General features: G+C 34.6%; 2 protein-coding genes across 4 annotated transcripts in view; one reads left to right on the top strand and one right to left on the bottom strand.

The window, feature by feature from the left end:
• Window positions 1-3,800, top strand: LOC149133996 (uncharacterized). The gene is made up of 3 exons (XM_089357218.1): window positions 1-634; window positions 1,744-1,761; window positions 3,484-3,800. Exons 1-3 carry the CDS (start codon window positions 22-24, stop codon window positions 3,657-3,659), a joined length of 807 nt encoding a protein of 268 aa, XP_089213344.1. The 5' UTR covers window positions 1-21; the 3' UTR covers window positions 3,660-3,800.
• A 1,579-nt stretch (window positions 3,801-5,379) lies between these two features.
• The window catches only part of LOC106872608 (kinesin-like protein KIF28), an 85,182-nt gene continuing 72,700 nt past the window's right edge, over window positions 5,380-17,861 (bottom strand). For 2 of the 3 annotated variants that reach the window (XM_014919644.3, XM_014919647.3), the window contains 5 exons: window positions 15,810-15,935; window positions 11,913-12,041; window positions 11,393-11,473; window positions 7,287-7,425; window positions 5,380-5,663 (listed from right to left, as the gene is read on the bottom strand). In XM_014919644.3, coding sequence (XP_014775130.2) covers window positions 5,530-5,663; window positions 7,287-7,425; window positions 11,393-11,473; window positions 11,913-12,041; window positions 15,810-15,935 — 609 coding nt within the window. In that variant the 3' untranslated portion in view covers window positions 5,380-5,529. Of the gene's footprint in view, window positions 5,664-7,276; window positions 7,426-11,392; window positions 11,474-11,912; window positions 12,042-15,809; window positions 15,936-17,861 lie in introns of all 3 variants that reach the window. The other variant, XM_014919646.3, reaches the window with a different exon arrangement.

The following is a 17,861-nucleotide window of genomic DNA, read 5'->3' as shown; positions in this document are numbered from 1 at the left end:
TCGAATGCGGGAACCTCATTTATGTGCCATTGTCTTCCTAACTTTTACGGTGCTCGTTGTGAACATCCCACTACTTCCTGTCAAACCTCACCCTGTCAAAATGGAGGAACATGCTATCAAAGTGGAGTTCAATTCACTTGCCATTGCCCTATTGGATTCACAGGACGACGATGTGAAAAAGCAGTTTGTTCACCAAATATTTGTCAAAATGGTGGATTTTGTCAGATAGTAAACAATCAAATCACTTGCATATGTCGCCAAGGTTGGACTGGTAAACTCTGTTCGATTCCCACTGCGTCTTGTTCAGGTAGCCCCTGTTTGAACGGTGGACAGTGCTATCCTAACGGAAACAGCTTTACTTGTCACTGTCCACCAGGCTGGACTGGACAGATATGCGAGGTTGTAATCAATCTATGCACCCCAAATCCTTGTCAAAACAACGGCCAGTGTAGCAGATTAGGACCATATGGCTTCAATTGTAAGTGTGTTAATGGATGGTCTGGCACTATTTGTACTGTACGTACTCCACCGTATTGTCCGTCTCGCCCTTGTCTTAACGGAGGAACCTGCATCCAAAATGCCAACCAATTCCGTTGCCAATGCCCACTTAACTTTAAAGGAAAATATTGTGAAGGTAAGCATGGTTGTTTAATGTTACATAATTTGCACTAATGAACCGTATCCTTACTTCGATTCTGATTCCTAGCGACCGCCTTTTCACTTTACTTAGGTCATTTATGCCTTTATGGACATTGATTAGAATATACAATTTCTTGTTTCTATCTTGTCATTAAATTAATGTAAAGCTAAAATACTATCAAACATAATTTCAATACATTTAACTATTTTAAAACTTATAACTTTAATATTCAGATATTCGAAATTTAGATTTTTCTTCATGAATTTCTTATACAGTTCTAAAATTTCGAAAAATTCCTGATGTTCTCGAAACCAGGCTGCTTAGTCGGTCATTACCTTCTTCCAGCCTCTGAAAACGACTAATTCAAATCGCTTTTGTTTATTGCACGTATAAACCTTTCATTTGAATATTGCTGGAAAAATTTGCCTCCATTGAACTTTAAAATTGTCTTGCTGCTTTGAATAAGAATACAACTCATAAAAGCAATAAACAGATATACCAAGTTAATTGTATTAAATCGACTGACGGAAATATATCAGGGAAGCATTCTGCATGCAAAAACAAATACCAGAAGTGAACTTGCAGCTATTGGAGTTATCTCTCTAATAATTTTTTTTTTTAAACTTTGAATATTCTTTTTTACTCTAGGCACGAGGCACGAATTTTGGGGGAGGGGCCAGTCTATTAGATCGACCCAGTACACAACTGGTCCTTAATTTATTGACCCCGAAAGGATGAAAGGCAAAGTCGAACTCGGCAGAATTTGAACTCAGAACGTAAAGACGGACGAAATATCACTAAATATTTCGCCCGGCGTGCTAGCGCTTCTGCCAGCTCACCGCCTTTTAAATTTAAAATATTACTAGAGGAATTTTTGTTTCTCAGCCCAAGATTAATCTTAGTTGATACACGTTTCCCAATTCTGAGACATATGGTTTATGACCGTTTTTATCTCATGAAAGCATCAACTAAACTTCCTTTTCTGGGTAGTGTGTGCTTGTAATTTTATGTGTTATTAGTGTGTTATGTGTTTGTGTGTGTAGGAACTGATGTGTGTATCAATGAAACTAATATGGCTTTTGATTTATATTATTCTTTTGCAGTACCAAACCCCCAAGCAAGTAAGTACAGTACCTCTAATTTATTGCTATGAAAGAAATATGAAAGAAATATAACGTTCTGGCTAACTTTTCTGATACTGACAGGTTGTATGCTTTGGTTAAAAGGTTTCACTTTCAAAATACTGTTTATAAAAAATTATCGAGTTAATAATTTTTCTTTAAAACACAAAAACAGAAAAGAAAAATATACATTCGTTTTGAAATTTCCTTAGTCAGTTCAGTGAATATGCAAATATGTTTTAGTCACTGACTAAGATGATTTATTTCTTCCTCCTGCTTTATCTTCATCAGTCGTTCTCAACCTGTCTATATGACCCTTGAGGGTCCGTGTAAGATTCTGTTGTTAAAAATTGTGCTGTAAATCGGTTATATTTCTACAATGCACAAAACATTTTAGTGCACAAAACATTTTAGTGCACAAAACATTTTAACAATCTTTTTATATAATTCTTAATATCATCTAATGATAATAATATAATAGGATCTTTTAAACATCAAATGTTTGTCAGGGTCCACATGAATGAAATAGGAATGAAAATGGTCCATAGACGGAGATTGGTTGAGAAACACTAATTTAAATGAATTGAGATGAGAGTTGACGAAGATGATTTTATTTGGTTTATTTTTGTGGTGTTTATACTCATTTCAGTGTATAGAACTTACACAGCCATTATGCATTATTTTCTGATTAATACACACTTGTACGTCTGTTTATGCGCGCGCGCCCGTGTTGATCATTAAGCTTCATCCATGTGTAATGAACATCCATGTTGTCATGCAGAATTGTTTGCATTTTTAAAGGGATAAAAAGGGACGAGTCTCTCTTACGAAATGATTTGGGTTTCCAAAAGCAGTTAAAGCAATTCATCGTTATTGTTTTAACATCCCCTTTTCCATACTTGCATAGGTCAGGCAGGTAGATTAGACCTTGCATCTGTCAGATTTTCTACAGCTCAAAACCTTTTTTGCTGCCAACCCACTCCTGTCTCCAAGTAAAATAATATTTCCTGACAGCCAGACATGTTTTCACGGGATACTGGAAATGAATAATACGGCTTGTATGAAAGTGGCACTCATGTATATCAGTCATGCAGTAGCAAGACAAGGAGACATAATCATACACACAATCACACTTGCACACACAAATAGATACAAATACATACATGTATGCACATATAAATACATGTATACACACACCCCTCATGTTGCCAGTATCATCAATTACATAAATGTGATCATCGATAAATGTTTACTTAATCATCAGTTATATATAATTAACATCCATTTATTCGACACTTGGGATCTTTTTGGTTTGACGGGCAACACTTGTTTTCTTAACGAAACAGTTTCAAACTTGGGACACTGGTAGAATGTGTCATATAAAACATAAAATTTTTTATCTGTTCTATAACACAAAATATACAAGTATTCGAAGTTTGAAAGTGTTTCAGTACCAAAAATATTGTAATCAAGGTATTTACTTTTTTCTATTCACTCGTAAACTTTATTTGTAGGAATTCGAGACATTGTTAAATTGTAACACTCGCGAAACTATCAATGTCTATTTTATTTTAGGTATAATAATGTTTTCGAAGTTTGAAAGTGTTTCAGTACCAAAAACACTACATAAAACATAAATGAAAAAGTTGCCCGTCAAACCAAAAAGATCCGACACTTGTAATAAAAATCAATTTTATTTACATTTTTTTTTTTTTTCACTAGGCTTCAAATGTCCTGAACCTACAGGTCTTTTCCCTGACCCACAAAGCTGCAGACATTTTTATCATTGTGACTGGAATATTGCCTACAGAAAGGATTGCCCAGGAAACTTGCACTTCAACAATGTCTTGAAAGTGTGTGATTGGCAATACAGAGCCAACTGTAATTTTGGAAAATAAACAAGGAAACAGAATTTCAATTATTCCAACTAATTTCCCCTGCAGAATGAAAATATGAAGAATCCATTCCACCATATGATAATGACGGTTTTAAATTTTTTTCACACATATTAATGAATATTAGTTTTCTACAGTGATTATGTTCTCTGTACATATATATACATATGTCTCATTATTAACGTATTAATATTTCTAATTCAAATGCTTTATCCTGTAATTATAAAGTCAAATAATGTATGCATAATTCTGTTATAATTCTTCTGAAAGTATTTACAACCAAATTTATGCATTGCATATTCAATAAATGAAACAACAGAACTCATTTCAGATTAGATGAATTAATATTGCTATGAAAATGAAATAAACAAATTACCAGGCTAATTTTAACAGAATGTCTTTGTTTTTTTCTTGCTTTTTTGCCTTTATTTCTCTTTACATATTTCCGCCATCCTTTCCAATTAAGTTTTCTTTGTGGGTTCTTCAGACATGTCACTGTCACATAAATATCAGAACCAGTGCTGAGATCACACGATGATATGTATTTTGAACACACTTACTCTATATTTTTCTCAATACACTTTAATATACAATACAGACAGTTTTAAGTATATAAGCAGTTATGCTATTGCATCCGCCATCATACAATTAGTTTACAACATAGACGCTCCTACTGTTAGGCACTAAATCTCTCTCAAATTACATTATTCAATGCATGGAAACACATATTGAACAATGCAGTCTACTCCTAGATATGCATTGTCTTAACAAAGAACTAGTCAAGTGTAGCTGGAATGTTTTTAGTTATAGGTCTGCTGGATGAGGACTGACTTGAGGTTACAGAACAACAACAGGACAATTTCCTTATAAAGAATCTTTTGTTGTTCGTTGTGTTTTACATTTTTTGTAAAGGACTGTAGATTCCTTACTCTTTACTCTCTTTTACTTGTTTCAGTCATTTGACTGCGGCCATGCTGGAGCACCGCCTTTAGTCGAGCAAATCGACTCCAGGACTTATTCTTTGTAAGCCTAGTACTTATTCTATCGGTCTCTTTTTGCCAAACCACTAAGTTACGGGGACGTAAACACACCACCATCGGTTGTCAAGCGTTGGTGGGGGGGACAAACACAAACACACACACACATACATATATATACATATATACGACGGGCTTCTTTCAGTTTCCATCTACCAAATCCACTCACAAGGCTTTGGTTGGCCCGAGGCTATAGTAGAAGACACTTGCCCAAGGTGCCACACAGTGGGACTGACCCCAGAACCATGTGGTTGGTAAGCAAGCTACTTACCACACAGCCACTCCTGCGCCTTGTCTATAAAATGTAAAATTTATGTTACCAATGTCCAGCAGCAATTAATCAATCGCAAATTATAAGATAGAATCCTTAGTAGTGATACAATTTCTGTAAGAGACATTATTACTAGCTGGAAAACCAGCTTTTAGATGGATAATATGTTTCAGGAAAACTTTCCTAAAGCGAGTACATTGGAGAATTTACTATTGTTAGCACCTGGAATTGATGGAGAGAGAATGATGAATGGATGGAGACAGAGAGAGAGAGAGAGAGAGAGGTGGGTGGTTAGAGAGAAGAAAGATGGACACGTATATACGACTGGCTGGATAAATACATACATGCATACATACATATGTATGTATGCATGCATTCATATAGAAAGGATAAATAAACTACACATATTAACCAATAGTTTTCAAACTTAAATTTATTTCACTTCAAGAGAACATAGATAAATTGGCATATCTGATGCCTTTGAGAAAAACGATCTCAGCTGGATAATGTCAAAATAGTTCAGTTCATATATCAAAAACTTCAAAATTTCCTCTTCTATTTTACTTTAAATAATTTCACATGAACTTGAATTATTTACAGATTTACTATTTGCTTTACTCAGATCTTGAATAGATACTTTAGAACTGGAGCTTTTATGTGCATGAGTTAAAGATTTGGCTGTATTTTCAAGATCATCATCTATAAAAGAAATTAGGCTTTTAAAGTTCTTATAATATAAATGTAAATTGTTTGACCCTTTAGCATTCAGATTACTCTGTCAAATGTAATGTTTATTTATTCATATTGTTTTGAATAAATCATGTATTATATTGTTTATTTTTAAAGGGTCATTGTAGGATAAGTGTGACAGGCCAGATTTTGCCAGTTTGAACATAAAACAGGTAGAATATTATGGCTGCTTTAAATGCTAAAGGGTTGATTTTCTTACTATCAAGAGAAAAAACAGTGAACATATTCCAGTATGTCAATAGCATGAACAATTTGTCTCACAAAGTTGCTCAAATTATCTAAAAGTAAATTCTATAGCAAAGCTAATATTTTCTTGGTAATGCTAAATAGAAAATAAAAATGAAGACATCAGAATATAACTAGTCAGGTTTAATCAAAGATTAAAAAGTTAGCCTGTGGACATTTTTATATAAAGTTCACAGGTCTAACATATTCTGTATGCTGATGATTCTAATAATCATTTTGGTCTCTATGGCTCTTACTTTCTTCCTTTTCATCTATGTTTACACAAAAGTGAAAACTGTAATACTGAATTGCAGATGTGTCAAACACAACATCTAACAAATGTGAGACAAGTGTTCAATGAGAACTCTCTGTTGTAGCTTTATCTGCAATAAACTGCAGCAAAAACCTTCTTTAAATCATATATTAACTTGAAAACATCAAAAATGATTAAGGTGGGTTCATCTATATGACAATGGCAATACAAAATGAATAAGGCTGTACAGCCAAGCAATACACTGCAGTGAACTAAACCAACAACGTATCTTGCTTCAGTCATTTGAGTGAGGCCATTTTGATGCACTGCCTTGATGGCTTTAGTCAAACAAATTGTCTCCAGTAGATTTTTTTTTAAGGCTCGCACTTATTTTTTATTGGTCTTTTGCCTAACTGCTAAGTTACATGGATGTAAACAAACCATAACAGGTTTCAGATAGTGGTGGGGGTGGAGTAGATGAGCAAAAACAAACATATTGGCAAGATATCTTGAAATAATACTGAATAATGACATTCACACATGCTCGCATGCACACAGACACACACACACACACCCATACATACATACATACATGACTGGCTTCCACCCTGTCTATCAGATTTACTCTCAAGGTGTTGGTCAACTCAGGGCTAGAGTTGAAGACTCCTGCCCAAGGTGCTGTACAGTGGGACTGAATCCAAAAATCACATGGCTGCAAAGTAAGCTGCTTAGCCAAACGGTCATTCCAGCAGAGATCAGCATGAGTAAATAACATATACAAGTATGAAAGATATGACGAGGCGAACGACATTTCGTTTTACAAGAAACATTTTTGCACTTTAAGTGTTCAAAGTCATTAAAATTAGTGAGTAAATTCCATAATCCAAGACACATCAAATTATCTTCATTATTAAACATCTCCATTATATTACGAGGCCAAGTCATTTTAACACAGCTGATCTCTTGCTAACTTATACAGTCAGAAGAAATTGCATACATTCATTATAGAATACTGCCACTTCATGCAGGACTGTGTTCTTACCTTGTAGTATAAATAAAGAAATACACATTCTCCCATACATACCCCTATTTACCTTTCTCCTGTGAAATCAACTGAAGATTTGCATCTATCTCCTGTTGAGTTGTTGATTCAAATAAACTTTTTATTAGCTTTAAAGAGAGCTTCGTTTTCTCATGTTTCTCTGCTAATTCAATCATCTGTTTTATGGCATCCTGTTAAAGAAACAAGAAAAGTCAAACTTTAATATACTTTTAAAGTTTTTACCAAATCTTGAATCTTTGATATTCAGTTTTATATTTATTTATGTTTTTCCTCAAAAGTGTATAATTTTAATTCCTAACATATCACATGTCAGAAGGAAGTCATTTACACAGTACTTCACTGATATTTATCAAATCCAAAGCATTGAAAATGAAAAGCAATGACAACCGGACATATTTTTCATTTATTTAGTTTATATCGCAATTGGTGCCTTGTCCTGATATGAGGAGAAAGTTCCATGTGGATAAGTCTGAATTGATGAGCACACTTCCAGTGACAGCTATTTTTCTCTTTCAGATGCTTCCTCCTCCCATTTCCTTTTGAATAGAGAATCAAGAATTGAGTCAGTTCTCAACATTGGCACTAAACTCCTGACTCCAGAAAATAATGTAAGTAGCAACAACATCAATAAAACTAATGTGACACACTTCAGTTCCCTCTTCACAACAATATACTGGAAGCTCAGCCACACTAACTTTCTCAGTCTTTCAATACAGACCAAGAAGAAACACCACTCACAAGATATAACTCTTCCAACAGCATCTTCCCTTGCACTGAACAATTCCAAGGTTGAGATCAGCTTTGTTTTTGTCTCTTCTTTCCCATTTTACTTCTTATTATCCCTTGTTAGCTTTCATACACAATAAAAGCCTCACTTCCACCTCACTCTTCTTTTAACCCTCCCTCCATCTCATCTATTCTCTGACTATTATAATCTAAAATAAAATCTCCCTTCTCAATCCTCTTTAACCTCTACCCAAATTTTGGTTTAGCACCAAAGTTAGATCACTGCACTGGACACTGTATTTAGTTTCGTTTCTCATGCTGCAGTTTTGAGATCAACCCCTTGTTAGCTCTACGTTTACCTTTCATTGAAAATAAAATTTCATGAATTTGATAATATATATACCAGTGAAACACTGGAGTTGGTTTACATCAATAAATTTGTGCTCCTTTCCTACAGAAACACCAGCCTTGTGTGTCAGTTCAGTACTTTGAAATTCATATCTCATGACTCAGTTGTGGTAGAAAATTTCTTGAACTTTGGCAATATTATATTACGAGGCCAAGTCATTTTAACACAGCTGATCTCTTGCTGATTTATACAGTCAGAAGAAATTGTATACATTCATTATAGAATACTGCCACTTCATGCAGGACACAATAAAAATTTTCGACTACAGACTGATCATCATCCTTTATTATTTATATATGGATCAAAGAGTTGTAGTGCCAGCCACACTACAGAAGTGATTACTAAAGGAATTTCACATTGGTCACCCAGGGATGTCAAGAATAAAATCATTAATGAGAAGTTGTGTATTGGCCAAGTGTGGACTGTGACATTGAAGAACTAGTGAAATCATGCAGAAGTTGTGCACTAACAGCAAAATCACCAACCACTAAATGATATCCCATGGTCCAGACTGCACGTTGATTATGCAGGTCCACTTAATGGTTCATATTATCTTGTTGTGGTACACAGTTTTTCTTGAGTGGCCTGAAGTGTATAAGTGTAAAAAGCTGACATCTGAAGTTACAGTAAGTTTTTTACACGAATTGTTCACTAAATATTCCTCATACCATTGTGACTGATAATGGAATGCCGTTTATTTCAGACGAGTTCAGAAAATTTGCAAAATGTTCATTATCAAACATGTGACCGCTCTGCCATATCATCCTTGGTCGAATGGACAAGCAGAACATTTTGTAGATACCTTTAAGATGCCTTTAAAAAAAAATGAGCAATTAAGCAATGGATGACCTAGCACTTCAACAATTTCTAAGAGTGTACCAAGTAACACCTAACTTCATCTGGAATATCACCTGTGGAACGTTCACTAGAAAGCTTAGATCCATCTTTGACAAATTGTTACCAAGTAAATGAAAAATGGCGAACAATAAATATAATTCAAAATTTTTCAAGACAAGTGACAAAGTTTTTTTTTTTAAAACGTTACCTCCACCAATCCTGGTCTTTGGGATATCTCTCTCTATGTGGTGAATCGCTCTGCCATCAAGACCTAGGGACAAATATCTCTCACCCTACATTTGTTGTATCATAGGCTTCTGTCGGGCATGGCTGACCATGGATGATGTCATCCATCCATTGAATTGTCTATTCAGTTTTTGCAACTCCTCCTGTGGCTGTAGAGACTGATGTGAGAGTGGCAGTCTTGTTTGCAGAGATCACACCTAAATGTTGAATCCAGTCTGTTGGCTGTCATTTCTTTTCTGCGGGTTCAGTTTTCAGCTGCCGCCACCCTCAAATTCTCTTTGCCGGTTTCCAGTTGTTTGTGAAGAGTGCCTCTCCAGCTGGTTTGGTCGGCTGCAAGATCCTCCCAGGAATTGGTGTTGATCTCTCATTTGTCACTCCGTAGGGATTTCAAGTGGATTTTTGCTATTGCAGACCTGCCCCATCCTATTCTTGACGCTGATTTCTTATACTACTCTTAGGGGAATTATAACAAACTAATCAATGGATATGGTCCTTTACAACTAATCAGCTAACACAGTCCTTTAAACTGCTAGCAGATAGGGCCTATTTTTACACTGAAAGAAACTAACATTGACATAGTTATTAGCAAAGTTGAGCACTGCATATAACAAGCTCCTGGATACAGATGGATAAAAGTTTACACTATCAAATTGGGTTAATCTTGCTCTGCTCCTACTGCTGTTGTCTTTAAGCCATGACATGACCTCATTAAAGTTACATCATAGGACAGGTCAAAAGCTTTCCTTATATCATCATTGTTCTTTCTGAACAGGTGTTTGCTTATTAACCTTAACTCTGACTTTGTATGTTTAATCACCCAACATTTGGAGTAGAAAGCAAAGTTTGGTTTATGAGCTTTAGTTGTTATGAAAGCATTCTTCTTCACTAACTTATCATCAATGCCTAAGCTAACAGCTATTTATATGTCCTCATGTTTAATGCTATCACTAGTTCCAACATATCTCTATGCCTGTGTCATAAGAAACAAGCACCAAGATATGCCTGAGGAATTAAAGCATCCTGTGATTCTGGGTAATACTATTTCTTAACAGCTGTTTGTTTGTCTTGTTATCTATACAACTTTCTGATCAGCTATGTCTGACGAGTATTTAATTATTCTTTCCTTATAAGGAAGATAAATTATATCTGGAACCATTTATAACCATTGGCTGTATATGGAGATGAATTTATAACACTGTATATTCATCTGAATAATCTAAAAGTGTGCTCATTTTTTTCTGAATAATAAATACCTTTAGACAACTATAAATACACACACACACACAGACATGCACCCACTTCCCCGAATATATATATATATATATATATATATATATATATATATATATATAGTAAATCTCAAAAAGGAGAACAAACACAAAAAAAATAGCAACAACACGAGGATGTGGTACATGTAAAGTATTAGCAGACGCTCAGGGAAGGAAAGAAAGATGGCTTAACGTTTTGACCAAACACTCTTCTTCGGAAACAAAGTAAAGTCCAATAGAAAGGAAGATAGAGGAAGAAAATTGCCAAGAATTCACATGTGGTTACATCATCATCATCATCATCATCGTTTAACGTCCGCTTTCCATGCTAGCATGGGTTGGACGATTTGACTGAGGACTGGCAAGCCAGAAGGCTGAACCAGGCTCCAATCTGATCTGGCAGCTGGATGCCCTTCCTAATGCCAACCTCTCTGTGAGTGTAGTGGGTGCTTTTACGTGCCACCGGCACGAGGGCCAGTCACACAGTACTGGCAATGGCCACGCTCAAAAAGGTGTTTTTTTATGTGCTACCTGCACATATACACATATATATATATATATATATATATATATATATATATATATATATATATATATATATATTTATAGCAATGTGACTTTATATAACAAAAGCATTATAACAATTATTACCAGTTTTGTTTCCTGTTTTCTTTGTTTTCTCTTTAATATATGAAGTTCCATTACAAATTTTGCCTGATTTGCTCTTGATTCCTAAAGGAAAAAAAAAAGTTATTAACAAACTTACTTCTTTTAAGAGTCAATTTATAAGAAATTTTAGAAAAATTTCAAAACTATTCAGATATTTTAAAGAATTAATTTACATTAACAAATTGCATAGAGTTCTAAAGTGTTATGTCTATGTTGTTAAGCAGTCTGTTTTGTATTGATGCTAATGATATTCTGAGTTCAATCTCACTGCATAGCACCTTCGGCAGATGTTTTCTACTCCTTGGTTCAGGTCTATTATAGACTTATGAACAAAATTTGGTTAAAACCTAGAATGAAGTTGATAAAATAATTGCCAAATAAAGTGCTGGTGTCAAAGTGATGCTTCAACAATAATGATACTCACTAGAGAATATCAAAATATGAAATTTACTAATATTATTTCAATATAATCAAACACCAAATAAAATGTAAAATTATTTACAATATCTTCTGATTGTTGGACTGGTTCACTTATTGTAGAAACTTGTGTCATGTCATTGTCTTTCTTGGAACTTCTGTGACATCCCCATAACTTTATGGTAATTGTTTCAGAGGTCAAGTAATCAATAAGCTGTAAAAGTGAATAAAATTATTATGCAATGTTCTTATATACTTCAATAATGGTTAAAGATAAAAGTTATCATCAAGGCTTAATTCTTTAACAAATACAATGATTTTTAGATTTTGAAATTCTAAATATTTTCCTTATATATGAGGGAGTATCAAGAAGTTTCCAGACTAGTACAAATGGCAACATATGGTTGTATATACAGTGAGAGCTAGCAGTGACTTTCACAAGGCAGTATGTCAAGTGACATTGCTGTGTTTACTTTGCAAGTTATGAAATTTGTGTTTTTGTGATCATGTGTATGCTGTAGTCTACAATTTTTGTCATGGGCAGGAAGTTGGAACAAAGAGCATACTTTGACAAGCTTATAGCAATGAGGCAATGGGTCATATGCAATGTCTCAATTGGCACAAGTGCTTCAAAAGTGGAAGAACGTCCCTGGAAGATGTTGAGCAATATGGGAAGACCTGCCACATGCATCACACCCAGGACTATGGAGAAAATTCATCAGCTTATGCATGAGGATCGTTGAAAGACAATCAATGACATTGCTATGTTTTTGGTCTGTTGTATGTGTCTGTGCAGGCATTCCTAACGTCTGAATTGAACATGTGGTGTGTCTCTGCCAAGTTTGTCCCCCGCCTGTTGACCACTGAGCAGAAAGAACATCACATCGAAGTCTGTCAAGATCTCCATCAACATGCTACTAATGGCCCATCCTTCATGTCAAGGATCATCACTGGTGATGGGAGTTGGGTCTATGGGTACAACCCTGAGATGAAGCAGCAGTTGTCTCAATGGAAGAGATCTTCATCTCCGTGACCAAAGAAGGCATGACAGAGCTGCAGCTCAATAAAAAGCATGCTCATTTTCTTTTCTTGACATCCATAGTATTGTCCATTGAGAATTCATCATTCGGAGCCAGACCATTAATTTAAAGTTCTACTGAAACGTTTTGAAGCATTTGAGGAAGGACATTTGGCAAAAGTGACCGGATGTGTGGAGTGCAAAGAATTGGATTCTTCATGACAATGATGCACCATGTCATCAAGCTCTCTTCACTCACAAATTTTTCACCAAAAACAACATAATATCACTTCCACATCGACTCTATTCACCAGATTTGACACCTGCAGACTACCATCTCTTCTCCAAGATGAAAATACAGCTCAAAGGTTGTCATTTCAACACCATTATCAAGATCCAGAGTGAATTGCAGAAAGTCCTCAAAAGTATAAATAAAAGTGTTTACCATACATAAGCTTTAACAAAAGAATTTTTTAAAACAAATTCCAGCTACACAAATAAAAACTTAATAAACAGAAATAAAAAGAAAATAGTTAACTACTTGTTTATTCAATTCATTTTCTTGCAAATAGTAAAGAACTCTAAAAAAGTTTTAATAAAATTTATTAGCTTTTCTAGTAAAATAATCAACCTTTGTTTTTGTATCTGATTTGAAAGATTCTTTATGTGAATTCGTGTGTTGAAACAAATTTTGTTGTGTCTAGGAAGAGTCATTATGTCAATATTATTAATACACACACTCGTTCAATTCCACTCCTTTATTATTAGTCAGTTGGTTAAATATTCGACTAACTAACTAATTGTTTGTTTAATTTGGTTCGTCGTTTGTTTTGCAGCCTCCATAACAGACTAAGTCAAAAGTCATTGAAAAGGTTGCAAATAGCAACGAAAGAGCTTTGACAAACAAAAACAAAACAAATGACTTACTGTTTAATCAAATTAAACAAACAAACAATTAATTAGTTAGTTAAATATTTAACCAGTTGACTAATAATAAAGGAGTGGAATTTACCACGGTGTGTTTTAATAATATTGGCATAAAGACTATCCCTAGACACAGCAAAATCGACCTTTAATAAAATAAAAAGGCAATAATCCACACTGAATGTCGACCATTACTAACATCACTTATTCGGAACATAATATACAGTTAATAAATGTTACATTGTGGAAGTTAATATAATATGAAGCAAAAGTCATTTAACATACTTTGAATAAATCTAATTCATCAGTATTTATTACAACTTAATGCACATTTCTTTTCTTCCAGCAAATATTTTTTCAAGAAGAAAGTGTAAATTAGATAAGTTGCACTCATGGGAAAGGAAGATTTAATATTGTATTTAATATGAGATCTGAGAAAATGATACAGTGTAGAGGGAACAAGAAGACAAATGGATAGGGATAACAGATCTAGCATATTTTGAATAGCAAAAACTTTTGTACTAACAACAGAAATACAGTGAATAACAGCATGGTGTCAAGACTAGTACATGGAATTTCTTCCCTAAGTCTTCTACAAATCTGCTACAAGGACTGGGTCATCAACATATGATACAGGCAGTTTTCAATTCCTGTTATGGTTTGCAGGACTATAATAAATAGGAGAAGGCTGATAACTAAGACTTGGTGAACTTCTTCCTACATTGCCAACTCTCACTCTGCTGACAGCACTTCTGTACTCGGCTTGCACTACTTTCACAAACCATTCATCTTAGTTTACTTGAGAACCACTGAAACTACAGATCATTGTACCATATTAAAGGCCTTCTTCACATCAATAAATGCTTGGTAGGGAAGCTTATTCTTGGAGTTAAAAACCTCTTGTAGTTGTCACACTAGGAAGAGGGCATCAATAATACTCTGAGTTGGTACAAATCTGAACTGTATCTTATCTAAACTAATTCTCTTTCTAATCAACTTTTTAACACTTTTTGTTACTTTCATAATTTGGCCTATCAGTTAGATATTTTTGCAGTTGCTTCTCACTAAAGTATCTTCGTTGCTCTGCAAAATGGATCATTGGATATGATATCTCCTTGTTTTACTAAATTGACAATGTAAGTGACTACTTTACTTGAGTAGTAGTTCTCACATATTTTCTATATTTAGCAACTTCACATAATATCATTTTCAAGCCTCTGTGACTGTCAGGGTAAGTGCACCACTGTCACCTTGAGCACACTTTTTTCCAATAATGCCTTGATTAACTCTAAAACATTGCTTCACAATCTGTAATACTTCACACTTCTGATCCTCTTGTAGCAGAACATTAACAAACCACCTGCTTTCTAATTCTTTGTATGCTATTCAAATGTTTGCTACTCTCTTTTTTCTAGTCTTTCCAGACCTATATTTTAGGTTTTATAGGTCTATCTGCAGCACTGTTCCACCACCATGTTGCCTTACATCTGGGTAGAACCTTGCTCCTGCACAGGTGTGCTTTGTAGCTTTCAGCAGTGTGTGTAACAGGAACTCTCAGTTATTCTCCGTCTCCTTTTCCTCTTTATCATTTATATCACCTAGAAACCATTCTAAAAAATATCAATTAGAAGAATATTTCAGTTTCTACACTTTCCTTCTCTAGAATATACTTTATCTCTCAGTCTGTTTAGCTCTTATTCTGAAGTCACTAATCAGTGACCTAAACTGGGTGGTACATTCTTCAGTAAAGAAAGGCTTAGTACTTACTACCATCTGTCTATTACCATCTGTCTATATCCTATGAGATATCAAGTCTATATGACTAATATGTTCACCTCAATGAAAGGTGAACAAGTGATGGCTAGTTCATTTGCATCACAGAACTCCATAAGTTTTGATCACTTCCCATTCCTACAACCATATCCATAGTCATCAAGTAATCTGGAGTAACTATTATGAATATACACTACTAAACTTATATCAGTTGGCACACTTCAACTTTGTCAATTTTAACAATATATTATAGAATTAGAACTTTACTTGTTTTGTCACTGTTTTAAATGAAAACAACTTAGAAGAATTCCATTTTGGATTCACTGTTCCTGAAATCTTTTCAGTTTTGTGTTCTGTATCCTCTAGATATACTTTAAAAGAGCAGTATATGTCCTGTTTGAAAGGAAAAAAGAACAGTAATATGTAGCATTTAATGAAATAAATTTCATTAGATATTTTACAATATCTGTTTATGAAACATGCATAATTAAAATAGTCTGAACTATTAAAGCATCATACATATCTCTATAATTAATTCTTTGGGCGAGATATAATTAAGAAGTCTATAACTATAAACATTATTCAATTTTAGAACTGTATTTTCTAATGACTCCCTCATTCTCTTTCTCCCCCCCCCCCCACTCTCTCAATCTTATTGAATCTATCCAACTGCTTCTATAAGTGAGCTATTTAATCATTAAAAGAGGAAATCAAATATTATCTGCACTTTTGCCAAAATTTTCTTTATATTGACCACACAACATTCAGCACTAGCATATGATTAGGTAACCCAAATTTGACCTTAATTGCTCCAGTTTTCCTTAATTGCTCTGCTGGCAATATGCACCAAAGAAGAACAGAGATCAGTGATCCAATTTCTCTGTTCTGAGGGGGTGTCATCACAGGCTTTCAGTACAATATGGGGGGGGGGGGGGCAAGCTCTACTACATAGAAGTGTGTATGACTGGACAAGTATGATGCATGAAGACAGAACAAAATACCCATCAATCTCTACTGTAGATGTGAAAATTCAGCAAGTTCAAGAGATGGTGCTGGTGAACTGAGTTTTTCCTGAAAATTAGTTATGGTTCTGCAGATGAAATCATCTATGACAAGCTTCACTGGCATAAAGTTTGTGTGAGATGGGTACCAAGTGAGCTTATCAAGACAAACAAGCACAATCATGTGATGATCTCTCAATGCTTACTCAACTGTTGTAACAATGAATGTGAAGCTTTTTTTGGAGCGAATAGTCAAATGAGATGTGACCTGGATCCATCATTTTGAGTCGGAATCCAAAATGTAGAGTATGAAGTGGAAACGCCCAGAATTGCCAGTGAAAAAGAAATTCAATAGTCAACCTTCCACAGCAAAAGTGATGCTAACTGTTTTTGTGATGCAATAAGGCTTATAGTGAACATTACCTGGAAAAGGAGTCTACAATCACCAATAAAATACTGGCCAACAAAATGAAACAAGCAATTCACACCAAATGCCAAGGTCTGTTGTCAAAGCAAGTATTATTGTTGCATGACAATGCATGCACACATACAGCTGCCCACATCATTAAAACCTTTATAAAATTGGGTATGTATTTGCTGAAACAACCTGCATGTAATCCAGATCCCACCCCTTCCAACTATCACCTCTTTGGACTGCTCAAACATCTTTTACAAGGTCGGTGATTTGCTATGGGTGAAAAAGTGCAAGAAATGTGCATAAATGGCAGCAAGAACTAGCTGAAACCTTCTTTGATAGAATAAAAAGCTTGTGGACCACAGGAAGATGTACATTGAAAAACAAGGAGACCGCATCGAAAAAGGATGTAATTGTTCAACCCTGCTTTTTTTTTAATAAATTACACAAACGGAAGTGTGTATAATTTTTGATTCACCCTCATATTGATACCCAAATAGTTCAAAACTACAAATGAGCAAGAATTCCTTTATCTAAAATGTATCACATTTTCAAGCATGTAAAGCTTTTTGAATATTTTTGATAAGCATATCAACTCCATAGGTCCAGGTATGTTGGTATTATGTGTATATTGCATATTGAGAAAGCCAACATGATTCCTACAAGTCCATACAACTTTGTACAAAATGAGGTGATTAAAAATACTGGTGGAATTGAAGGGTACATAAATATAACAATTTCAAGGCATTGTCAAAATTAAATATACAAAAGCATATATAACCTATTCAATGAAAATGTATTTAGTTTTGTTATCAAAAAAACAGAATATGTGGATAAAAAAACACAAGCTTGAGAATCGACTCATCAGGAATCACCTCCTCTTCTATTTATTGAAGATTAGAA

This window comes from Octopus bimaculoides, chromosome 9, assembly GCF_046866305.1.
Source record: "Octopus bimaculoides isolate indiv1 chromosome 9, ASM4686630v1, whole genome shotgun sequence".
In the NCBI taxonomy this organism is placed as follows: domain Eukaryota; kingdom Metazoa; phylum Mollusca; class Cephalopoda; order Octopoda; family Octopodidae; genus Octopus; species Octopus bimaculoides.
This window is presented reverse-complemented; position numbering and strand designations above follow the sequence as displayed.

What these genes read in the sequence shown, in the direction of transcription:
- LOC149133996 (XM_089357218.1), top strand. Translation starts at nt 22, where the DNA reads ATGTGCCATTGTCTTCCTAACTTTTACGGTGCTCGTTGTGAACATCCC.